The sequence below is a fragment of the Condylura cristata genome, unplaced genomic scaffold, assembly GCF_000260355.1.
Source record: "Condylura cristata isolate star-nosed mole 26May11 unplaced genomic scaffold, ConCri1.0 scaffold00006, whole genome shotgun sequence".
NCBI classification, from domain to species: domain Eukaryota; kingdom Metazoa; phylum Chordata; class Mammalia; order Eulipotyphla; family Talpidae; genus Condylura; species Condylura cristata.
Genome location: NW_004567107.1, coordinates 24,423,165 through 24,449,130, shown reverse-complemented (window position 1 = coordinate 24,449,130; position 25,966 = coordinate 24,423,165). Strand labels below are relative to the sequence as shown.

General features: G+C 49.2%; 1 protein-coding gene across 1 annotated transcript in view; it reads right to left on the bottom strand.

Annotated features, from left to right (window-relative positions):
* Window positions 1–19,227, bottom strand: part of ANKS6 (ankyrin repeat and sterile alpha motif domain containing 6) — a 40,631-nt gene extending 21,404 nt beyond the window's left edge. Inside the window, exons 1-10 of the mRNA XM_004677484.2 lie at window positions 18,728–19,227; window positions 16,669–16,713; window positions 15,802–16,006; window positions 14,707–14,813; window positions 13,819–13,967; window positions 12,443–12,641; window positions 11,690–11,739; window positions 8,582–8,785; window positions 7,396–7,543; window positions 5,244–5,407 (exon numbers count right to left, since the gene is read on the bottom strand). Of these exons, the coding sequence (XP_004677541.1) occupies window positions 5,244–5,407; window positions 7,396–7,543; window positions 8,582–8,785; window positions 11,690–11,739; window positions 12,443–12,641; window positions 13,819–13,967; window positions 14,707–14,813; window positions 15,802–16,006; window positions 16,669–16,713; window positions 18,728–19,004 (1,548 nt within the window). The 5' untranslated portion in view covers window positions 19,005–19,227. The remainder of the gene's footprint in view (window positions 1–5,243; window positions 5,408–7,395; window positions 7,544–8,581; window positions 8,786–11,689; window positions 11,740–12,442; window positions 12,642–13,818; window positions 13,968–14,706; window positions 14,814–15,801; window positions 16,007–16,668; window positions 16,714–18,727) is intronic.
* Window positions 19,228–25,966: the final 6,739 nt, after the last annotated feature.

The following is a 25,966-nucleotide window of genomic DNA, read 5'->3' as shown; positions in this document are numbered from 1 at the left end:
TCAAGATACTAAAAAAGAAGATGAAACCTAAACAAGTAGCAGGAAGGAAATTATAGGTAATAGCAGGAGGCAATTAAACTGAAAATAGAAAAAAATAATTGGGCGTAAAGTCAAAGAAACCAAAGTTGGTTCTTTGAAAATCTAAAATTTATAAACTTCTATGTACACTGGCCAAGTCAGAAAACAAGGCAAGTGAAAAGTCACAAATTACTAGTATTAGTAATGAAAAAGTAAATATTCCTACAGACTTGACATTAAAATAATTAAGAAATACTACCTATGTTCATAAAGTCAATAATTTAGATGACAAAGTAGTTCCTTAAGAAATACAAAATTCACAACCCCATCAAAAAATGGGCAGAAGAGCTACAAAGACACTTATCTAAAGAAATGCAGACAGCCAATAGGCGTATGAAAAAATGTTTAGCATCACTTTTAATAAGGGAAATGTAAATCAAAACCACAATGAGATAGCACCTTACACTAGTGAGAATGGCACATATTAAAAAAACAAGCAACAGTAAATATTGGCGAGTGTATAGAGAAAAAGGAACTCTCCAACACTCTAGTGGGAATGCAAACTAGTCCAACCACAATGGAAAGCTATGTGGAGGGTTCTCAAACTGCTAAAAATGGAGCTTCCATATGATCCAGCAATTCCACTCCAAGGTATCTACCCAAAAGATACAAAAACAATAAATCAAAAGGATACCAGCACCCCTATGTTTATTGCTGCCCTACTTACAATAGGGAAGATGTGTAATCAACCCAAATGCCCCAAAATAGATGACTGGCTCAAGAAGATGCAGTATATATACACAATGGAATATTACTCAACAATCAAAAAAGATAAACTCATTTGTGACAACATTAAATGGAACTGGAAAAGATCATGCTTAGTGAAATAAGCTAGAAAGAAAAATAAAAATACTGGATGGTTTCACTCATAACAAGAGTGTAAGGGATTAGGGAAAAAAATATGTGTGTGTGTGTGTATACACACACATACATACAGTAATTGTAATAAAGTAAAAAAGAACATCAACTAACAACTATAAACCAGAGACATTCTACAGGGGAGGAGAAGGGAATAAGATCAAAACTGGGGTGGCAAAAGCACATGGGACTATGGTGATGGCACATGGGTAAAGTGGTGGTGGGAGTCCACAGGGATTACAACTAAGATGAAAAAATGTACAAAATGAAGAATAATGTAAAAATGTTTTTATAAAATAAAAATAAATAAAATAAAAAATTCAAAAGTCACTTGAGAAGATACATAACCAAAAAATCCTAGACCTATTTTAAAAATTATGTTGCAACTGAAATCCTTCACAAAAAGAGAACATCAGATCTAAATGGTTGCACTGACAGATTTTATCAAACACTTAAGAAAAAAGTAATATCAGTTCTACAATATCTTCTAGAAAAATAGAAGAGATACTTCCCAACTAATTTCATGAAACAAAATGACTGTTTTTTCTTTATAGCACTTTAAAGGTTACTTCACTGCCTCTTGATTTGCATGGTTTATTTCCAGAAGTCTGATATGATTCTTATTTCTGTTCCTCTGTAATTCCTTTCTTCCTCTGGCTTGCTTCAAGAGTCTATCTTTACCTTGTTGCCAGCAGTTTAAATAAAGGTAGGTGTATTCTTTTTGTTATTTACCCTATTTAATTTCCTTGAACTTCATAGATTTTTGGTTTGGCATTTGTCATTGACTTAGGGAAATTCCTAGCCATTTTATTCAGCCCCACCATCCTCTCTTTTCCTGTTTCCTTCTGTGATTCCTTTTACCTGTATGTAAAAGCACTTGATATTATCCAACAACTTCTGATGACTCTTTTTGTTTTGTTTTGGCTTTAACGTCTTTGTGTTTCAGTTGGGTAATTTCTATTTGCTCTACCTTTCAATTCACTGATTCTTTCCTTGGCTGTGTCAAGTCTATTGCAGGGCTCATCAAAGCTACTACTCACCCATTATTTCTAGAATTTCCATTTGATCCTAAAAGCTTCTATCTGCTGAATTAACATACTAATTGTAGGTTTTTTAAATTTTCTGTCAACTAATTCTAACACCTGTGTTATATCTAATTCAGATTCTGATTTCTATTTTGTTTCTGGAAATTGTGTGTGGTGTTTCCCTACTCTTTGTATACCTTATAACTTTTGCTGTAAAAGCAACATCTTATGCAGGGTGCTAGGCTAAGATAAACAGTTTGTATGGTAAAAATGGGTCCAATTTGCCTTCTGCTAATGTCATTAATGTTTCTCCTAGCTAGCTATACCCGAGAGTGGAAAACAATCTATCTCTGTTTCTGAGACATTTTCAATAATCTACCTTAGTATTTATAAATTCTTCTCTCTGCTTTTTCTAGAAAGACATTCTGTAAAAAGCTCTGATAAATAAGCGTTAATTAGTATATCCCTACCAAGCAGATATACCTCAGGCAAAAGCAAAGAACTACTCTGAACATTGTAGGCAGCATTACTGGGGGGTGGGGGGTGGTAAATACAAGGTTATTTGAGCTGCTCTGAACCACGTGAACTATTCCGTACACCCCAGTGTGCAGACTGACCGCATCAGTGGCATCCCTCCACTCCTCCCTGCCCCGTGCCCTTTGCTATTGACTGTATGTCCTGCAGTGGGTGTGCTCACTTGCTTATACAACTTGATTGGTTTTCAAATCATGCCTTCAGCCGTTGCTATGAGAACATGTCCAAGCTTGCCGTGGACACTCACAGGCCCAGTTATTCTGGTCCCTCTTGCTGACAGACATGGAAATGATCCCCTAGATGGGAAGAATTGCCTAACCAAGGCCAGACTAAACTGCAAATCCACAGATCCACAATTTAAATAAATGTTTTTCATTTCAAACCACTGAGTTTTAAGGTAAGAATAGAAAGCTGATATACCCAGTGGACCTCTGAGCATCCAGAGATCTGAGAAGCACTGATGCATAGTCTGACTCCCTGCATTCCACATCTCCTAAGACTCACTTCATGCTGATTTGCAAACATGCTAGAAGCCAGCCTTGTGAATATCCCACTATTACAGTGGTGCTTATTTTAAACAAAGTACATAAAACCTGACTCAGGAGGCTTGTGTGCTGAATACTAATTTCTACTTCTTCCTAAGGGAGCATCGATAAAACAGATACAAGTCTCCATTTTTGCTGGAGCCTTTGACATTTCGGAAGCCCACTCGTAGGTCCTTTGGCTTAGGGTAGCAGTTTCTAAGTCCCGGGCTGGGCTGGGCAGGCTGAAACACCACAGACTAGGAAGGGAGGAAGACTCTCAGACCTTCTCCTGAGAGTCTCATTCAGAAATGCCTGGTGCATCTCAGGAACCTGAGTATTTCAACAGTTCCCCCAAGGTCACAGCACATTATTGTGTTAAGTTGATCGATGATCACTGAACTGGATAGTTTCCCCAGATTGTCTGCTGAGTGCCATCTACTGACACAAAGTCCTTTCATCAGACTATTCTTTATACAGATTATATATGACATCTGCATCCAAGTGAGGTCATAGTATAATTTATAATTTAGATGCCCACCTATTTCCAATACCAATTAAAGGAAATACTATTTCATACAGCTAATGGACACAAAATTGAAATAAAACATCAGACAACAGAGAATTGGAAAGACAAATGAACAGTCAGACTAGCATGCTTACTTAATAAGTGGTTCTGAGTTTCTTAGCAGCAAAAGCAAAAGATAGTAAAATAACCCTGTAATTCTTACCAAATGGGGAAAAATGTATCAAACTTTCAATAAGACTTTTCTAGAGCTGACTTCTAAAAGGAACTTAATTCTATAGATACTACTACAAAGTAATTTTGAACATAATGGAGAATATGTTAGTAGGGACAGAGAAATACTTTCTGGAGCTGTTTTGTGAAAGAAACTTATGCAGGTTCAACTGCATAGGGAAATTTGAGTAACAAGAACAGTTGTATAACCAACAGAGGTTGGACAGAAAATAGTTTTCCAGCATCAATCTCCAGAGGCACTTCTGGGCAAAGGCACAGGGATGAGGCTTTCATGTGATCTTAACTTTTCTTAGGGGAAACACTGAAGTCATCTAGAAGATGTGATCAAGAGTAGGGTGGTATGGACTTGGGGCCCTCACAGAGGAGGAAATGGACTCTACCCTATCTACTGGGGAACACCTGAAGGACTATCTGGTGGAGTTATCAGTCCACTCTTGTGACTAAGAACCCACATTCTGGATGTTGACTTCATTAAACCCAGGCAAAGGGACCCAAGGGAGGCCTCAGAGGGAGAGGCGGGAGCAGATTCTGAAGACAGCATAAAACTTTCCATTCCAGAGAGGTGTTTCTTCTCCTCTGCGAACTCCATAAAAGCTAACAAGGTTTTGCTGCTTTTAAACTACACTAAGGTGGGAGAGTTGTCCCAGCAGGGAGGTGAGGCCGAGGGGCTCTGTCCTGCCCACCAGGGCCTTCCTTCAGCTGCCCCCATTGCCACACTCTCGCCCTGGAGCACGGCACGCCGCCCCTCAGCCTGAAACAGTCCCGCACCTGCCTGCCTCTTCTGCCTCATCTGTAGGGTCCCCACTGAGACGTCACTGACACCCAAAGCCTGGAGAGAATCCCATATTGGTGCCCCCACAGTGTCCTCCCTTCTCTAGGGAAGCCCTTATCTGAGGGGCTGAGAGTGTTTGGGTCCATAATGACACCGTGAGAGTAGTCACTGAGCCCCCAGTTCACTGCCGCGTCCTCACTGGTAGCAGGGTCGGCAGAGCAGTCACTCCAAAGATGGGTTTAGTGGGTGAGCCGGTAGGGGTGAGAACACTCCTCTACTACACAACAGGAACAGCAGACACCTACACAGGCCTTCCAGGTGCCAGGCCTCCTCCAGCCACAGATAGACGTGCAGGTCTGAGATTGGCACCCAGGCAGTCGGCTGGCACCTGGAAGGCGACTTTCTGCTCTGATCAGTAAACAGGGTGAGGCCAATGACCACTGCGGTGTTACACCTGGCCTGCCCCCCACAGCATGCCCACAGTGCACTCCTGCTGGACCAGGTGGGAGGTGACACACACCTGTAGGGGCCCAGGGCAGGAGGTGGTCTCGGCCACTGTCCACACAATCCAGCCCTCTCAGAAAGCCCAGAGGCAGCCAGCTGCAAGACCACAGCACCACCAAGGTTCCCCAGTGTGCGGGTCTGTTACAGCAGAACCTATGAGTAACAGGAGGAGAGAGGCACAGAACGAGCACCTTGCCGGGGCCGCTGCCTGCAGGGGAGACCGGGAGCTCAGGCGGGCTGGACCCCGGCGCGGGTCCAACAGGGCTTGACCGGTGGCTGGGTTTCTGCTCAGATAATCCAGCTGCTTTTTTCCTCTGGGCGGCGATTTGGGACAGGACACTGTCTATGCTGCCACCTGAGGAGAGAGGGCAGGAGTGAGGCCATGGGCCCAGTACAGTACACTGTGCTGGGCACCGTGTGCCAACCGGCTGAGCAGGGCCTGTGTTTCCCACACGTGCCCCTGCAGTGGCTCTGGGTCAGGGCTGACCACAAAGGACTGGAAGGTGACCAGCAGGCAGGGGCAATCTCAACCCAAGGTGTCAAGACCAGAGGTGGTGAGGAGCAGAGGCAGTTTGTCCTCGCCTTCCCTGCAGCAGGGCTGGCTGGAGCTGGATCACACGGCTGCCGGCCGCCCCCCGCTCCCCGTCCCCCGCCACAGGTCCTCCCAGCCGCTGCACGTGCCCATCCAAGCCCCGGCCCACACCCCTTTCGTGCCTTTACATCCCAAGCAACTCCGCTAGTTTGTGTCAATAACTTCTTCATTCTACAAATCCCGCTTGCCAAGTTCCCTGTTTTGCCAAATCTACCAGCCAGCTTGAAACATGATGAAAGAGGCGAAGAGCTGCCCAGGCAGAGGGCGGGAACTAGAGGAAGAACATGGGAAATTCACATCTGTAGAGGCGTGCCAGGTGCCACGCATGCTGTGCGTGTTTCGCATGTGTAAGCAGAGCTGTTCTGAAGGGATGTTTTTAAAAACAGATAAACCCATTGTCCCAGCCCAAGGGACAATTGTCCCTGATTCAAGGAAACTCAGGTTGAGGAAGTCACTGAGCAAAGGTCCAAGTACAGAGTGTGAGGGCGCCACCTTGCTGGGGTGCCGGGAGAACAAACGTTCCCCCAACCTCAGGGTTCCACAAGAGGGAACAGGTTACATCAAACTGAGATAATTCAGATGAGCAGAGCACTGTCTGGCTAACACAGAGATGTGGTGCTGGCCCTCAGTAAAGGCCAAGTTTGCAGAAGCTGTTGGTTTCCAGCGGGAGCCTAAAGAAATGTCTTTGTACGGTCTGTTGGCCACTTCAGAACTGCAGAGACGTAATGGTCAACTTGTTAGAGAGAAAAATCTGCAGCATAAAGTAACAAAATAGAATGAAAAGATGTCGTAGAGGTGTGTGTTGACATAAAAGGTGTTCACAGGATGATGTGAACAGGATGATGTGCAAAGTGCAAAGCATTGCAGAGCAGCTGATACCCCGACGTTAGCCTGCCTGGCTCCAGGCCCTGGCTCTGCTGTGTCTCGGCTGTGTGGCTCTGGGCAGTTACATGGGCGAGACACCCCCCGGGTTGTTGGGGGATGATACAAATAATCCACTTATAGGACTTCACACTATGGCTGACACATACTAAGTGCTTAAGAAATGATTATGCAGCTTTCATAAATGTGCTACACATAAAATTAGCCTGCACAAAGATAAACACCAAAATGTCGATGATGAGTTCTAACGGGTAAGACTGTACCTTTTCTTTCCTTCCTTTTTTTTTTCTTGGAAGTCTTCTGCCTTATTTGATCTCAGAGATTTTTCCACAAGAAGCACACTTTCCTTCTGGAATGGCATGAAGCGGGGGGGCTCGACCTGCAAAGCTAGCTTTCTGAGTACTCTCGGGGAAGGCTAGTAAATGTGCTGTGAGCCCTAACATAACTCGGGCACACCTGTGGAGTCCTGATGGTCACCCCTTGCAGCGTGTCCCTGAGCAAACCTCTTGTCCACTCTGGGCTTCAGTTTCTTTATCTGTTCTGTGAAGGTGAGGGATGAGGAGTTCCTCTAAAGTTCAAATTTCGAGTAATTTAAGCACCATGAAAGCATCAAGTTAATCGCTTATATAAATTTCCAAGACAACAAAGCATTAGACAATTTATTTTCTCCTCCTTCATTCCCCAAGAAGATACATAAAAGAAACCCTGAATTGTAAATACACTGAAAAATCCCACCCAAAATAAAGGCCTGTGTACAGCATGCATTTCCAGGGCTATCCCCAGAACAAGCGCAGGGGGCCGTTCAGACCCTCAGTTCCACGGGCTCACCCCACCTCCCCTGCGGGGCCCCGCCCTGCACGGACACCCACCTGAGCGGTTATGCAGCTCCCCGACGTGCCTGCCCCCTACCCCGCTGGAGCCGCCCGAGGAGTGAGGAGAGTGGTTGAAGTTTCCAGAGTTGGCCGGAGAGGCTGGGCTTCTGGAGAGAGATGGAAACTTAACCGGCCTGACAGGAGTCTGCAAGAATAAGGTGAGTATTCAGGTTAGAGTTTGTTGTTTTCTCTGGACACAAGTTGCCATGGGCAGCGACCAGGAGTTTAACTGGCCAACTCCTGGCTGATGCTTGCATCAGGTCAGCAAGAACGTCCAGGCATCCCTGAGGTCCCCAGGGGGATGGGAACTCGCCTCTCTGCACGGAAGCAGCCCTGTTAGTTTAGGATGAGCCCATGTATGGCTTCCCCTGGGTCACCCAAGTCCTAAACTCACATTGGCCCTGCCCGCTGACCAGCCTCAGGGGCAGACGCCTGGTGTCCCCTAGGGCTCACTATACTACGCCTAGGGAGGCAGTGGCGAGCGCTGGGGTCAGCCCACTTTACAGAGACGAGGCCCCGAGTTTCTCCCGTCACTCAGCACATGTCAGCAGTCAAAAAGCAAATCCCCATCTTCAATTTGCTGTTTACAGAGACAGTCTGCACATGTAGAGAGTCTGGGCCGAACTTCCTAGATACAGACCAAGGCCACGAAGTCAGGATCACTATGCTCAAAGACAGAAGTCACCCTCCTTCTGGGTGCAAGAACACACCGGGAGCACATGTGGTCGCCTCCTGGTTTGCTCTTGGTCAGGAACCCGAGCAACACTGTAGTATGGAACTTGACTGGAAGCCAGGAACAACGCTGGTCCCCTGTCCACCTCACCTGTCAGGGACGTTCAGAAAATTACTTCTTTTCTTGGGGTGCCAGTTTTCTTAAAGACTAAAGGGAAGGCTAGATTAGAGCAGGTCTTCAGACTGTTCCTTGGCGCTGCAGGGTTCCAAAGAAGCACCGAGAAGAGGGGCTTGGGGCTTTTGCTTTCATTCTCATGGCAGCAATACCTGTTTATGTATTAAATTCCTTTGTAGGATTTCACTAGACAAAAGGAAGCATTTATTTAAAAGAAAACCAGTTTCATGCCTCCTGGATTAGCAGGTCTGCGGCTACCTCCACCTGTAACACTTTATGATTTCAGTGAGCACTAGTGAGAGACGCATCAAAGCAAGTCCGGGGGGGGCCACTTACAGTGTCTGTGCCCCCACCGCCGGTGGGGTGGCCCCTGCTGCCTCTCTGGGGCAACACAGTCTTCACGGGGTCTGCTTTCCTGCTGTGACAAGTCCGGGACCCATCAGAGCTCCACAGCTCAAAGCTGGAAGGGGGCAAGAAAGGGGGGATGACTGCCTTCAGCTTGTCGCTCGGGAGTCTGGTGAAGGGGGCTCCATTGCGAAGCTGGAAAAGACAGGCAGTGGGTTAGACAAGACCCAGGAGGGCTCAGGCTCTAGGAGAAACACCAGAACTTTCTTGCCTTGCTGAGAATGGCACCACCGTCTACCCAGCCACCCGAGCACCCTCGTGCTGTCCTCCCGCCAAGGAGCAACACGCGGCCTCTCGAGGCTGAGCCCCAGGGCAAGGTTAGAACAGGGACAGAGTGGGTGGAGAGCTGAGGTGCAGTCAAGGGGTGCTGGGTATGCCGTGAGGAGGTGCACTGGAGAGGAGAGCACACTTCAGCTGAGCCCCGAGGCCACGGCAAGTGGTGCGGCAAGGATGGAGAAGGGCACGGCGGCTTGCAAGGAAAGGAAAGGCCTGGAGGTGAGAGGAGCAGGACAAGGGTGCAGAACTGCAAGGAGACCGGTGTGGCCAGAGCAGGGGGCCCCAGGAGAAGGGGCGCGGCGGCGCGGGAGACTGGGGGATGCAGGCTGGCTCTGAGGCCGCGAGCCCAGCAAACCACCTTTTCCGTCCCGCCATATCCTCCTTACTCCGGCCACACCTCCCACTGATGACATTTTAAACTGTAATTTAATTTCAAATTTTGCAAATGTGATCTGGGGCCGGTATCAAATCCACACCATGATGACTGGTAGATAGTCAAGGAACAGCCTTCACACAGTCCAGACTAACTTTAATTAAGGAAAGACAGTGAACTTGATACCAGATGGTGCTTTGCAGGGAAGGGCGTCCCACAGCTAAACCTGCCTCAGGAGCCGAGCGGGCGGGCCGCTCCTCAAGGATGCTGCAAACGCCCACTCAGCAGGGCAGCCTGGCCATCCTCCATCTGCCAGGGCAGACGGGCACATCGGTGCCCCCTGCAGGGCACATGGGGTGGGACAGGGTGAGCGCAAGGAGGAGGGGCTTCCTGGGTTCCCACCCTGGCTGTCCTGGGCTTTACTGAGAGTGTGATCAGATACTGACCTGGAAGACCTCAGCAAACACATCTGGCAAGGGGGGGGGGGCTGGCTGGAAATGACATTCACAGTTGCAAACCCACCACAGATGGGCATTTTCACTCTCTGGGGTGAGAATCTAAACTGTTGCAAACTTTCTAGAAGGCAGTGACATTTACATGCTTGGGCTCAGGAATTCTGTTCCTGAGCCATGGAAGTATCCCCAAAGAAGTAATCAGGCAAGTGGGGGAAACTGAGGCATAAGGAGAGTCCTCAGGACTGTTAGCACAATGCAAACAAGAACAATGGGCAAGTCTTAGGAGAGGGGGACAGAACCCACATGTGGAATGCTGAGTCGAGGTAAAAGACATGGAAAAGGTGTCCCGGCAACTTGCTAGCAAGTCAGCTTAGCACAACACAGAAGCCGGCAGTGGTTACCTCACTTGCTTACTGGGGAAGATTAAGTGAGGGAGTATGTATAAAGGACCACGTAGCTGCTGGTACTTGGTAAAGGCCATGTTTAGTAATTAGCATCTCTAATGGGGTCATCATACTCAGATACTAAAAGATGGTCAGGCAAGTATCACTGGTCAGGTAACCACACCAATGGTTAGGTATACGTTGTATATACCATAAAGTGCCAACCATGGTTTTATCTGAGTGCATAATCAGGGTGATTTTATTTTTCTTTGCATTTTGTGCATCACCGAAAAATGTCAATCATAGCATTTCTGTCTTCACACTGAATTATTGCTATTTAATACTGTTATCATATTCCCACAGACCGTGTGAGAGACACCAATTTACATCTATTGCACAGTTGGGTGAGGGGCAGGCACAGAATGGGGCACAAGTCAGGACACTCTGGGGCTGGCGCAGGGTCAGCCCTGAGGCAGCTCCGGCCTTCTGCATGTTGGCTCCATTCTCCTCGCCAACACTGCCCTCTCCTGGCCCTCTCTCTGGATTAGGGTCTCAGAACTATGGGACTTAGTTCACAGCTACAAAAGGCTGTGGCTTCAGTGAACATGAAGCTCAGCACCGTGAGGAAACAAGTCCAGGGTCACACTGGACAAGTGAGAGTATGTTCTGGGCCAGACCCTATGCTAAGAATTTCCTGGCTATGATCTCATTTAAAAAGCATGAGAACGATAGACCCCGAGGTCAGAGACTGCTGTCCTTCAGTTCCCCTCTTTCACATCTTCCTTAGTAGACACTCCTGATACTCAGGTGGATACACAGCCCACCTGAACATCATTCCCCAGCCTCTGGGCACTGTGGTCATGTGCTAAAAGTTTGGCCAATTTGATGTCATGTGTGGCAATTTCATCAAAGACACCTGATGTGCACCTATGGCCACCTCTTCTGCCCATGTTTCTTGCTAGCTGGAAGGAGGTAGTAATGGCCAGAGCTCTGGCAGCCTTCTTGGGCCAAAAGGTGATCTTGGGAATAGATCTAGAACAGCTGTTCATTGGTCAGCAATGGTTCTAGAACAGAACCATCCAGAAAGAACCTGGATGCCTAACTCCATGAAACAACACACCAATCCCAAACATTACTTGAAGAAAATAAGCTGTTATCTTATTTATATCATTGTTACTTGGGGATTCGTCAAACCTAATCCCCTAGCTTATAGATGAGGAAACTGAGGGCTCGCCACGACCCCTTTCCTTGTGCTCTCTGTCATGGTCAAGTACTACGTCTCCGGTCAATGGCGCCTTCGAGGCCCAGGTGCACTGCCACCTCCCTGAGACGGGATCAGGCTTACATGGGGCCACTACGCACCAGAGTGTCAACCACGGTTTAGGGTTGACATCAGTTCTGACTCCTTGAGCCGGAACTTTACCTATGGATACAGCAAGCCCATCTGTGATGTTCACAAAGGAAGACAAAAAAGTCCACATCCCTCCTTGTAAATCAATCAACTAATGATTGGTAGAGACATGAAGTGCTTTTAGACAAGCCCCACACTCACCATGGTTGTCAATAACACATCTTCCTTTTCTCCTCTGGTGCTCCCAGGACCTGGGAGACAAATGGAAGTTTCCTGAAATGACTCCTCCCCCACGGCCCCCAACAGGCTCAGAGCACGCGGGTGAGTGACCAGATTGGCCTTCATCCTGGAAAACCAACTCTCTTGGGTGATTAAATATTTAATAACAATTGGTATTCAATATTTGAATAAAAGGAAAGCATTTAGAAAGTATCTCAGGGCATGTTTTCAGCTTTTCCGTAATCCACAGCCGAGCTGGGTCAGACAGTGTGCACCCTGTCAATAGTCTGTCTCAAAACAGTGGTGCCGAAGGAGCTGGTCTGGGTGTGGGGAATCTGATTGTTAGAATGGATCGGATCCAGAGACCCAATCAATGAGACAATCTTAATGCCCAGCAGAGTCACCCACTACTTCCAGTGTTGAGGAGCTCACTACCCACCTCCCCCTGCGCTCCCAGTCAATTCATTCTATCTCAAAGGTCTTCCGGGCCAGAGCCCCACCACACCTGGCAGATGGGCAGACTGCCTGTGTAAGGTGAGAGGCTGTGCCTGGTCTATGGCCTGCAGCAGCGTGTTGGGGACAGGGCCTGGACTCTCACCACCAGCTTCCCACTCCCCTGAAGCAGCGCTGTCCCTGCAGACCAGCACCTGACATCAGTCCAGGAGGCAGGACAAAGCCCCGGGGATGCAGGTGTGTTCATGCTGGAAAGTCAAGCCATGTGCGGTTTTTTCTTACCACTGTCTTTGGTTGTGGGAGGCACTTCCGGGAGCCCAGAACGACTGGTCTTGTCCTGGGGGGCCGCCCTCATGGTGGAGTCCAGGGCTGGCTCGGGCTCATCACAGAAAGGCAATGGCTGGTTGCTGGATAGCCCACGGGGCAGCGTCTGCATCAGCTTGAGCTTCCGGAACCGATTGGACATTCGGCTCCACCAGGACTACCAAGGGAGCACAGGGCAGAGGTCATGACCCTGAACAGCCAGCCCAGGGAGAGGGGTCCACTTCACACATCCTTCCAACCCCTCTGCCCCACCACAGCACCCCAGCTCCTCTTCCCAGCAAGCCATGCATCCCTCTAGGTCCTTGGTCCCGGAGGCGGCTATATGCCTAATCCACCACCCTCCATACGAACAACCTCCTCATTCACAGATTGAGAAATGGAGGCTCAGAGAGGGACACCAACCTGCTCTTCATCTCACCATGAGGCAGGGATAGACATATGGCATGAAGGCAATGCCAAACACCTCGACATCTATCAGCTCCTTCCAGTGACAGCACGAGGAGCCCAAGGCCTGGGCTCTCTGCCCCACAGCTGATGCCTCCCCCGACAGGCAGAGGATAGGCACCACCCCTTGGGTGTCCTTATAACCCCCGACAGCTCAGAGGTTCCGGGCACAGCCCACAGGGAGGCGGGGCCGGGCCCACAGAGATGGCAGTGAGTACAGGCATGAAGGGATCCATGTGAACAGCACAATGAGGGAGAACCGGGGGCTGGAGAGAGCAACAAACACAAAGGAATACCAAGTCTGCAGAGCTGAGAAGGCGCTGGAACCCCCGCAGAACAGGGACTACATAAGTTTGATGTCAGACAAGCAGAACAGGATGAGGAAGATGAGAAATCAGAGGCACAGTCAGCTTGCAGTTAGAAATAAGCAACTGGAATCTGCTTGTCGGGTTTCCAGGAAGGCGCTGAGGAGGGCAGAGGACACAGGGAGGCCCCAGAATGGGCCAGTTAGCAGATCCCCCCACACTGAGGCAGACCCCGCAGACAGACGCCTGGCGAGGAGAAGGGCTGTGTGGTCTGCTCAGCTCCACACTGTGCAAGATGTTTTAAGCTCCCCACATTTATAGACTGAGCTTGCACATCTGGATTTCTAGCTTCTCCTGGATGAAAAGGGAAGATGTGGCCACCTGGACCCACACTCTCAGAAAGCAGCCGCTGCTGCCGCTAGTGGTCACGGTCGCCCCGGTTTCCTCCTGCTCAGCTGCAGCTGACTTCCCTCCCCAGCTGGACCCCTTCAGTCCAGGCCCCCCAGTGCTGGGTGTAAGAAGGCAGCAGGCAGCTCCTCCCCACCAGCCTGGCACCTGAAAGCCTCTAACATGGGAGAAGCAAACCTTCAGGCCACCTTTGTCGCTGGGCAGCACCGGGACGCTCCAGGGCTGCCGGGCCTTCGCGTGGGGCGGGGGCGCTGGGTGGCTGGGCCGGCCTTTGTCCTTATTCACCTGCATGCAGACAGATGCCAGCAGTCGAACAAGTTCCGTGTCTATGGACGCAAAAGGCAACATTTTACCTGCATATATGTCTGCTGGGTGGCGGGGAGGGCACGCAAAGTGACCCCACCAGCCTCAGAGCTCAGTCCGGAGCGCTTCAGTCTGCTTCTCAGGCTCAACAGGTCAGCCGCTCCATGTGATCTCCAAAAGGGGGCAAAGAGAAGCCAGCGGGGTTTAACCCGCTGAGCCAGAAAGAAGCAACAGAAGCCTCTCTCTTCAGAAGGGTGGGGGGTTCCCAGGTTCTCCCTCTTTCAGCTCAAACTCCAGGGTAATAAGAGATGGCGGAAGAGAGCGCCCCAGCCCCTTGAAGCCTTGGTCCTAGAGAGGGGCTGTCACAGGGGAGGGGGGTCAGAGCGAACAGCCGATGCCATCCAGGGACAGAGAGAGGCGGGGCTGCTGGTGGAGGCTTCCCCTGCACAGCACCACGATGCAGCAACCTGGAGTAACTGAGTGGAGGGTCGCTGCTTGTCCAAGTGGCCTTCCATGTCCTCCCTAGTCGCTTGGTTTCTGGCTATGAAGTAGATGCCAGGCAGGGTTTGTGTGGACTGCCTAGGTGGCAGCTGCTGCTTAGAGAAGCCTCGGGGACCGCCAGGCCAAGTGGAAAGCTGGGGATGTTGGGGAGCTTGAGAGAGGCTTCCCCAGGAATAATCAACTGCTTAAAATACGGGTGACCTCATGCTTAGCCAGAGAAAGACCAGGCGGGATCGCAACCCTTCTCCCGAAACAACCCACCAGGATCACTCAGCAGCATCACCAGGTCAAAGGCCGTGTACCCGTTTTTTGCACGAAGAGTGACATCAGCCCCTTGGTTTAGCAGATATGTGACAATTTCCTTATTCCTGGGGAGGAAAGAAAAGGCCAACATTAGACTCCACAACCCCAAAATTCAGGGTCCTGAAGCAAGGAAGTACACACAGGCCAACTGTCTGATGTGGAGGTTTGAACTCCTCACATAAAAACTGGTGCAACGGGTTAAGTCTCAGCCCTATGAAACTAGCTGCAGCCACTGCAGCACGAATTCCATCCCCAGCCCTGGAGCTGACCCACATGGCGCAGCAGACCTCTCCTGTCTCACCCGCTGCTCCCCTCAGCAGTGTATTTCAGTAGGTCTACCTGTTCTGCTCCCCACTCTGTGTCTGAGGAATCCTCTCACCCCTCCTCCCCCCACATCTCTGGCCTATACTCCAGTTCTTGTATGCATAACAAATAAATCCTTAAAAAAATAAAAGTAAAAAGCTGCTTTGAGATCATGCAGGAAGAGCTATGATCGCTTGCAACAGGGCCAGGGAAGTGTCCCTAATTTGCAGTCAGACCACACAGCAGCTGTGACAGCATGCAGCCTGCGACTCAGTCAGCCCAGCCCTGGAGGTGGCCTCTAGGCGGCATAGGCAACAAAGTAGAGCCTAGTCAAAAGGGGAGCCCTGGGGGGAGCCTCACCACAGGATGCCCCCAAAAGCCATGCATTAATGACCGATGTTCCTTTCCAGTCAAGACCACTAAAGGAAGCCATGCACATCACTGCAAAAACGCCAAATGAGCCCATCAAGCTGTTCAGTGCAAATCAACCTATAGAAACTTATCTTTCTGCATAAAATGCTTCTGCTCCATGGTTTTTCACCCACTGGCAAAATTCTGTACCAAGATGACAGAAATGTGGAGGGGGAAGGGGGGATGCAGGGGAGACTGAGCCTGACTGCTCTCCTCTTGCCATTGTCCCACCCCTCACAGCCCTGGGGTTTGTCTGCAGCATCTCAGGATTCTGAGTCCCTTCCAGAACCCTTATCTCAGTCCTTAGCCTGTGGCCGAGAGAGTGTGGCTGGCACTGACCCGTGGTAGGTGGCCTGCATGAGGGCCGTCCAGCCATGGACGCTGTCCTGCTTGTCGATATCGGCATGCCTCTCCACCAGCAGCTGCACGAGGGGCAGCTGTCCCATGACCGCTGCCAGCATCAGTGGGGTCGCTCCGTCCCCGTTGACCAGGTTAACATGGTTGGGGTCTTCATCAGCAATTTCTTTGACCAGCTGGAAGTTTCCTGCAAACAGAAGTAGGAGTCATGGTGGTCTCGGGAGGCTAGTATCACAGGAGGGATGATTCACCCATAGGGTCATGTAACAGACACTACCAGCCTCTCCCTGCCTGGGTTGCTGGGGATGACACAGACAGAAATCCCTCCCTCGGGGATCTCTCCCCTTCCTGGCCTGGGAGAGATAGGAGTGTTGGAGCACATAACACAGGTAGCCATACTACAAGAGAGAAGGGATGCTGATGTCCTAAGATAACAGAGGGAGAGAGATGAGGGCAATCATATGCAGGAGAGGAGGGGTTGAGGACCTGAGGGCTGGAGGGCTTCCTGGAGGCAGCATCTCTGTCAGGAGAGGAGGGTTAGGCTCAGTAGCTCTCCATCACAAGAGAGTGAAGAGGGGGGTGGGACAATCAGGCATTTCAAGGAGCAGAGAAGAGCCAGGACATAGCCCCAGGGGAAGCTGGGGAGGGAGAGAGCCTGGGAGGGCTGATGAGTCTGTATAAAGAGCCACAGTGCCTGCCAGACTCCAGGTTCCCCACTCCCTGGGTGAATGTTTCTTTCTTTCTTAAATACTCTGGGTGACCTTGAAAAGGACTACAAATATGAGATTGGAAGAATGTGGCACTGTATTCTTCAATACCCAAAAAAGATTTTCTAAAATACTTGCTTACCCATTTTCAATGCATGGAAAATATCAGGTCGCCTTTTCTCCTCATCTGGGTAAACAGAGATTTAAAAAGTTAACCACACAAAAGTTTGATATAACCAGAAAGTCACAAGGGTGTAACTATACCATCTAGCTTTTAAAATGATGCCCTTTCAAAAGCAATCTGACCAGAGACACCTGTAACAGGTGAACCCAGCAGTCTTCTAAAAGGTTATTACTAAAGGATGTTAGAAAACATTTGAGACAGATCTTAGAAGGTGACTTGGTCAACAAAACAGAAATGAACAGCGAGCAGATCATTCCTGATCCCACACTTGTAAGCAATCATTTTCATGCAACCCAAACTTTGAGTTGTCCTTTCCTAGATATAGTAGAGAGTTCAGTCTTGGAAAAATCTGAATTCCTATGACAATTTCAGAAAGAAACTGGTTCTTTCCTCCTGAAAACTACGCGACCATGAGACACAACTCCAAAGCAGAGGGCTGGGAGCCATGGTCACCGAGAGAGCCACTGTTCACTCTGCTTCCTTCCCAATGAGAAACCATCTGACTGGGGTCATAAGTCATCCGGCTCAGGACCTGCAGACACGGCTGCCTGGAGGTGACTGTCCACCTGGTCTTCAGGCCGGTCCCTACAGGGAAGTGGTCGGGACCCCCACACTTGCCCACAAACCTAGGTCCCGCTGCACCCTCTCAGTGTGAGCTACCCCTGTCCCGCACGACCGTCACCTTCTTCCAACCGTGGGTGGAGGCCCTGCTCTTTACGCCATGAGCTGAGCTGATGGCCCAGTGCAGGTGTTCCTGCAGCAGGAGCAGCTAGAAGAGGAATCCTATGACCTGGACTAAATCTCTGGCCCGGATCAGCCCCCAGGGTGGCCGGGAGGAAGCTGCAGGTTCAAGAGCACTGGGTAAGGGGTCAGCATATCTGTGTCCAGAGTGGTTGCTCTGTGTCCCACCATCTCTGTCAACAACAGGGCTGTGGAGATCATAAGACAGATGGGAAATGATTCAAAAAGGGCTAGGCCTTGTTCCAACAGTAATTCTAATTGTTTTCAACCATCCCAGCAATGACAACTACTAACCAAGTGATTCCTAGGATGTATAGACAGTTCCATGTATCCAAATTTTGCCTGTGCATATTACTAAGAAATGATTCTACATCTCAAGTTTTAAAAATATATGCCATGTACTTTTAAGTGTAAGAGTCTGATTTGCTGTGGACAGGGTCTTCCCTAACTCTTTCAACAAAAAAGAGCCATCGTAACAGCCTGGGCTGCCTTGGTCCAGTCACTGAAATCACACCCAGCACAGAGAGAGGGGTCTAAAGGGTGTGAGAGGCTGGATTTCAGGGTCCTGCTATGAATGACAATGAACCAGAGGTTTTGAAAGGTACGATGTCCTTAGATATGCTAAGAAGTGTTTAGAAAGCCCCAAAACGCCAAAAAGATGACAAAAAGAACAAAGAAATAGGGCACACAAATAGGTGATCACAGAAAAACTCCAAAGTGGACCGAAGTGAATGTGGGCTCGTCTCTGGAGACAGATACTGGCAGAAGTCAGGCGCACTGTTCTAGAGCAGGGGCTGGCCAACTACAGTTGGTGACCCAAATCTGCCTGGCCACCTATTTTTGTAACTATAGTTTCACTGGACCACAACCAATGCCACCCATTTACATATCACTGTGACTGCTTTTCCTCCAGCAGAACTGAGTGGTTCTGACAGAGGCTGTGTGGCCCCCAGAATCTGAGGTTTTTATTATCTGGTCCTTTGTAGAGAAGGTTTGCTGACCCCTGCTCTAGAAGGATCCAGAGCGCCTACATTGGAATCATCTGGCTAGGGAGGAGGGGCCTGGCTAGGCAGATTTCCAGGCTCTTCCCCCCATGACCAAACCGTCTCTGAGGGTGATCTGGAAACGTGCACAGGACAGGCATGCCCAACAGGTCCTGAAGCACAGCAGCCACACCCCACTGCTCTGGAAACTGGACCCACTTTCCACTTGCCCTTCTGGTTGGGAAATGAGGGGTCCTCTTTGAGGCCTGGCAGGAACAGAAGGGCAGCCTGACCTGTCTTGGGCCTGACGGTGGTCAGCGGATCCAGGTAGTCTACAAGGTCTCTGTGCTTGCGGTCAAGTGCGACCTCAAAGGCGGTCTTCTCCAGCACACTGAGGTGGTCAGGGTTGGCCCCCTTCTCGACCAGCTGCTGAGCCACCCCAAGTCTTCCGGTGAGCGCTGCCAGCATGAGCGGGCTCCAGCCCACAGTCCGGGCTGTGTGGTTGGGGTCGGCACCCCACTCCATCAGCAGACGCATCACAGCCTCGTGCCCATGTTGGATGGCGGCCATCAGGGCCGTGATGTCCAGCAGCTCGTCCCTGCTGCCCCCTGGCTCCAGTTGCTCGCTGGAGGTGTTATGAGGGTCCACGAAGGCACCAGCTTCCAGGAGCAGCTTCACCACACCCAGGTGGCCACCTCGGGAGGCGACAGTGAGCACACTGACCCCGAGCCGGTTCTGGGCATTGACATCAGCCCCGTGGTCCAATAGGAGGTGTGCCACGCTCACGTGCCCAAACCTGCCAGGAAAGTGGAGGACAGTGACAGTAAACAGAGCGTACAGGCAAGGAAACAGCACAGGTTAATCACTCAAGTTATGGCAGCTGCCTTCTCGGGACCAGGCACCGGGCTGGCCTCGCAGGTGAACCCGCAAAGGTGAGGGCTGCCCTGCAAACTTCAAATCTAGACAATGAGAAAGCACTTTAGCTTCTTCATGCATTTATTTGCTCATTGGTAAAGTGGAGGTGTAGTTGCTTCTACAAAGGACACTAAGAATTAATTGATTTAAGGTACAATCAATTTTTTTTAAAGATGTACTTATTTGTGCATACAGAACTGGGGTATAGGCCAGAGGTGCAGGGGTGGTGAGAGGATTCGCCAGAGACAGAGTGGGGAGCAGAACAGGCAGATCGACTGAAATACACTGCTGAGGGGAGCAGCGGGCGGGTCAGGAGAGGTCTGTCACATCTTGTGGTCACCTCCGGGGCAGGCGGGGATCAAACTCATGCTGTAGTGGCTTTAGCTTCTTAGTGCTGTGCTTTAACCCACCGCACCATCAGGAAGGGCCAAGGTATAATCAATTTAGAGCGGATAAAAAACACCTAGAACAGTTCGGCAAAGGAAAACACCAAGGAAATGTTAGCTATGGTATTTGCGACTGCTTTCCACTGTCAACACGCCTAGGTCGATCAGCTGCTAAGAGGCGGCGTCAAGGTCAGAAGCCAGATCTGCTGAATCCTCCCCATTCCCTTACGCCACCCTGTCTCCCACACCTCACAGAACTCTTTTCTCTGCTTTATAGCGCAGCAGTCGGCCTCTCAGCCTGTGCTGGATTTCCTCACCAGGAGGGCCTGTGTCTGATTCATGTTCCCCGTCCTCAGTCCCAAACACACATACACATACACAGGAGGCCCTTCCAGATGAGCCCAGGACCCCATGCCAGGAGGTGTGACGTGGCTGAGGGCAGCAGAGGGCTGCAGCACCTCTCCAGAGGCTTGCTGCCACCTGCTGGCGGGAATGTCCACTGCCAGAGACTGAGAACGGCCTGGGCGGGGTCCTCCTTGGTGAAGCTTGAGCTCAGGTCTGCTGCGAAGCCACGCTGCCTTTTGGGGAGACAAACGGCCTTTCCCCTCAGTTCTCTGGTGGCAAGAAGATTAAAACATGGTTTCCCAGCAAACACTCTCCCTTCTTATGCTGCCAGAGAGTAAAAGAGTTCTGTTGGCAGTGCGTTGGGCTGGCACCTTTTCTAGGTTCAGCAGTGTGTCAAAGCTGGAGAGGGCTGGAATCAAGGAAATCACAAGTAAAGTCAGTCTGGCTGTGCCAGCTTTTCCGTGGCCATACTGTCTGTATCGGCAAGGCAGCTTTCTGAGTTTCTGGAGGCAACGTTTGGGCCTCATCTAAACGTAGGGTCTCCCTGCTCCCTGTGGAAGCTAAGCCAAGGCTGAACTCTGGTCTGAACTTACAAATACCTTCTGGGACATGACCCTAAACAGCACAGGTCAGCGGCAGAGGGAGAGCTTGGTAAACTGGCTTCCCAGCGGCAGTGGCCTACACCTGTCCAGTTTCTTACCAAGAGTAGAGACAAGTCACACTGAAATTAAACTCAAATGCAGACAGCCACCACCTGCCTCCCTGCTGCCAGACGTCTTTCTTCCTCCCCGCCACACAGCCCTCAAAATGAGAATCCCCCAAAGTAAACCTGATGGGTCCTTCCTAGCATCCCACACGGAAAGGCCTGCTGATTGTGCTGGCCTCTCCCTCCCAACCTTCCAGCCACACTTACCTGTGCTCACGCTCGGCGCCTCACCCTTGCCTTTCATTCTGCCTCTCTAAGCAGAGTGTTCTCATCTCCTGTCTTCAGCACTGAGCACACCCTTTATCCTGCTTCAGGATTTAGTGGAGAGCTCACCTCCTCTGAGCAGCTTCCGGGCCACCCCCCACCCAGGTCAGGCACCCTCATCTGGGCACCTGCAATCCTGTCTTCACTTCTAATCACCTCCCTTCCTTAACTGTGTCTCTCCAGCAAGACTGGGCACTCTGCAACGTCAGGACTGGCCAGGACTGGGCTGCCGACTAAGGGTGGAGTTCAGTAAGCTGTCAGATAAGTGAGAGAATAAATGGAGGACTGCTATGAACAAGTCAGGGTAACGCTAGCATAATTCCTAGTCGCAAATCGTAAGGTACTATCACATTTTTAAAATCTTATTTGATCTTAAAAAAAAAAAAAAAAAACCGCTGATGAGGTGATTGTACTGCCCACTTCACAGGCAAGGAAGCTGAGATCAGAGTGGAAAGCCACATTCAAGTCTCTCAATTTGCATGTGACAGAGGCAAAAACTGAAAGGGCCCTTTCCACCAAAGAAAACCAGAATTCTGAATTTCTGAATTTACGCAGAAATTTAGAATTTGGAATGTTTTCTGAACTCATGGGAAGCCCAAGCGTTTATTTTCAGCTGAAAAATAAAAGGATCCAATGAAAGTTGAGCTACTGTGTGGAAGCTAAGTTTCAGAAAGGGATTAGTGGATATTAGGGGTGTTGGGGCTTTCTAAACAGCTGCTATTATCACACATTCATTTCAGCAAGTAACACCAGATTGTAAAGCCCTGGGGCTCACTCCAGAGCCCTGGGCTGGGATTCCAGATGTCACACAGGCAAGCAACTGAATGAAAGGTAGCTGAGGGATGTAAACAGGAAGGGGGAAGTTAGAGTGGAAGTTGCTGGGAGCTTCTTTCAAGACACACTGAAGAGCATCCATGTCTAGACAGCATCTGTCTGTCCTCATCGAAAAGTTGGACAGACCATATATCCTTCAGAAGTCTCTAGAACTTACCATTCCTCAACACAGATCTTCTGATGTGAATTAGGCAGAACCCTTGAGCACAACCCAACATCCACAGAGACGATAACTGAGTATAGTCTGAACTACCAACTGAGGAACAATGAATGTTAAAGTCTTGCCTAGGTTCAATTAAGCGCAATCCCAACCGCTCACACACTTGTCATATTCAGCCACATTCTCATAAGAATAAACAAGAGAGTGTCATTGCTAGTATGCCCAGAATAGTACCTGCAAGGCAGAGGGCTACAGAGGAACAAAACAAACCCAGGGTCTCTCCATCTGAAAGATGAGGACACCTGGACCACAAATTCTAGTTTTTACAATACAAATTGTAGAGAAGAAAAGTCCTGTGAGAATGTTTATAGTTACTATTAGAACAGGTTTAAATTCTTCTACACCTCCTGCCCCATCAAGAAGAACAGAAATTAATCAGATGAAATTAGTTAAGTGACTGACCATCCTGCAGAAATTGGTTAATAGCATGAGGTGATCAGGAGCCTCTGGGACACCAGGAATCGCACCAGTGCTGCAGACACAAACCTCACCCTGGATGGCCCCCAGAACCTCCTCCACTAAGGGGAAGCTCAGACATTAAGTACACATCAGCAATCCCCAAACCTTCTGACTGCATGAGAGAATCTCCAGGGAGGCTCTTTTCACAGAAGCCCTCACCATCAGGTCTCCCGAATCACAACCTCAGAAAGGGAACTCAGGCATCTGATCTGGAAAAGCGTCTGATGAATCTGAAGTGCAGCCATTTTGGGTACCTCGAGGGCAATCAGCTGTAATGTGGGGTCACAGGCACTAGGAGGGAAGAAGGGTGTTTCACTGGGAGCAGGAAGGGCTTCCTATGGATATGGTAAGGGTGCTGCAACCAGACTCCCCAAGTCTACACTGACTAGCTGTATGCTCATGAGCAAATTTTGCAGCCTCAAATTCCCATTTGCAATCCTGCAGGGAGACAGAGAAAGCCTGTATGAAAGCAGGCTGAGTTTAGGAGCCAGGGGTAAAGCAGAAGAGAAGACATTTAAAAGGTGTCACATGAGAGCCTCAACTATTTGGCTAAGGGTTCCGATGACAGCCATCACAGGAGAGGCTTAGCAAAATGTTCATTTTAGAAAGATTTGGAAGCTCTTTGGAGCCTGGATTAGAGAATGCACAATTAGAGGAAGGGAGAGCAGCTAAGGCTTCTACACACATGTGGCCTAGATCACAGGCTTTGGCAGGAAGATGGGCAGACCTGGCCATCGAGCAGGTGGGCACTAGGGCTGAGGATTTGCCTGGAGTTTTAAAGTCTGGTGGAGTATATAGGGCCAAGAAACACAAAACCTTAGAAGAAAGGTCCGCAGACCCAAAAGCTTTCTGGTCACCGTTGGTTGTTCTGGGCAAAAATTTAGATATCTTAAGAGAGATCGAACAAGCTAGCAGGTGCATAAAATACAGCATTGCCCATGTGTTTGGCAACCTGTGCATTAAAACTGGGTACAGTCTCTGTATTACCGCATAGGCCAAAAGCCAGTTTCCTTTCCGAGCTTGTGATTTAGGAGTTCAAAGGCTGAGGGAGGGTTAAGTAAACCACACCACTGTCTCAAGGATGGGATATCACACAACAGTTTAAACAGTGTATTTGAAAATAATGGGTTGAGTTTTTACCAGCAACAGGTTAAAATTTTACTAGCAACAATTTAAATTGTATTAAAACAACTGTATATGAATTGGGAAAAACCTGGAGAAATAAAATATTACCGGTCACAATGAGCAGCTATGAAGAAGAATGTCATTGTGTTTTCAATGTTTTTAGGAAAACAAATGGCTCATACATATGGAAAGATGTTTTACTTCATTCACAATTTTAAAAAATGCAAATCACAGCCACACTGACATTCAATTTTTCACCACTCAGACACAAACCTTTGTAAGTTTGATAACATAATACCCTATTGGCAAGGCCATATAAAAGTAGCACCCAGACCCTCCCTGGTGGCACAGCGGGTTAAAACACAGCACTACAAAGCGAAAGCCACTTCAGCATGAGTTCATTCTCTGGCCCTGGACGTGACCCACATGGTGTGGCAGCTCTCTCCTGTCCTTCCTGCTGCTCCCCTCAGCAGTGTACTTCGTCAATGTGCCTGTTCTGCTCCCCACTCTGTCTCTGGTGAATCCTCTCACTGCCCCTGCACCTCTGGCTGGTACCCTAATTCTGTATACATAAATAAATGAATCTTTAAAAAAAAATGTAGAACCCATATACAGTGCTGCAGGAGGGTAACCAGACAAGGGCTATGCTCAGAAAAATAACGGAGCCCACAGACATCCCCATCCTAATCCCAGAACCTGTTAGCAACACTATTTCCTTCAATGTGTTTTCACTACAACATTGATGAAGAACAAAAGAATTCCAGCCATTTTGCATGAAAGACATTACTCGAGGATCTGCATTTCCTATACATCTTCACTTAATTTCATTTATCGGTTCTTAGGAAACGCGACTTTGACATCACAAGGGTCCTTTAAACATAGAAAGGGGGGACAGAAGCATCAGTCAGAAGCTGTGATGACAGAACAGGGGATGAGGGATGTGACTGCGGCTGGCTTTGTGCTAAGTTGTTACAGCAGCCAAGAGAATCTAATACACCTGTATGAAGAGCAATATGGCAACAGCCATCCAAATTACACATTACCTGCAATTTCTCCTTAGGGAATTTCTGCAAGAAAGGGTTGGTGGGGCCCTTCCTGGTGGCCCAACAGGTTAAAGCACAGCACTATGAAGATAGCCTCACCCACTGCAGTATGAGTTCGATGGCCGGCCAGGGAAGTGACCCACATGGTGCAGCAGACCTCTTGACCAACCCACTGCTCCCCTCAGCAGTGTATTTCAGGAGATCTGTATTTCAGGAGATCCCTCCTGCAGCACTGTATATGGGTTCTACATTTTTTTTTTTAAGATTCATTTATTTATGTATACAGAATTAGGGTACCAGCCAGAGGTTCAGGGGCAGTGAGAGGATTCACCAGAGACAGAGTGGAAGCAGAACAGGCACAAATCTTTAAAAAAGAAAGGGCTGGTGGGCCCAAAGCAGATGGCTAGCAGATGACACTTCACTGTAACTTTTTTATACCACGGTTTCAAGTCCTGTGCATTCTACTTCCTGCATACATCTCAAACTCATCTTTTTACTCCTTCTCACTGTCTCTTACTGAACTACTGCAATCCCCCCTGAAACAGCATCTCTGACTCTAGCCCACCCCTTTATTCCACTCTCACACTGCAGTGAAAGAAAGCTTTCCAAAACTCGAATCTGATTGTTGCTAACCACCTAGAGCCTTCGGGAGAGTTCACCTTTCTCAGCCCCACACCCTGACATCTGCCTCCTCCTCTCCAGAAGGGTTCGTGTCTACATTTCCAAGTCTCCTCCTCCCTCTCACCCCCCAGAAACATCCTTCTAACAGTTCTTTACATTTACATTCCAAACCTTTGCCTGGGCCGTCTATTATTCTGTTCCCACCTTCTACTTCGTCTGTCCTGGTTAATTCTTTCCAGCTCTCAGATCTCGATTTGAATACAGCCATCATTTTTACAGAAACTTAACTCTACCTCTCCCAACTGAGTCGGAAGCCTCTGGAGTTCCCAGAACATCCCCTATTAGGTTTGTGTCCTTTCCAGCCTGCCCACCAGCGCACGAATTGCTCCCGATGGAGACATAACGTGTCTCCCCTAGTACCCTCAATGCCAAAGTGCGGTGTGCTGCCAGGAGATTCTCGGCAAATCCTTGCTGCAAGAAAGGGGGCACTTCGGAGTCTACGTCTTTAAGAGTCCATTCGCCGGCTAGATTCTGTTTTGAAAGGCCAATATTTCCCAGATTCTAATTTTACTTATTAAACAGCACTTCCACTTCTCGTGTCCCAAGCTGCTCAG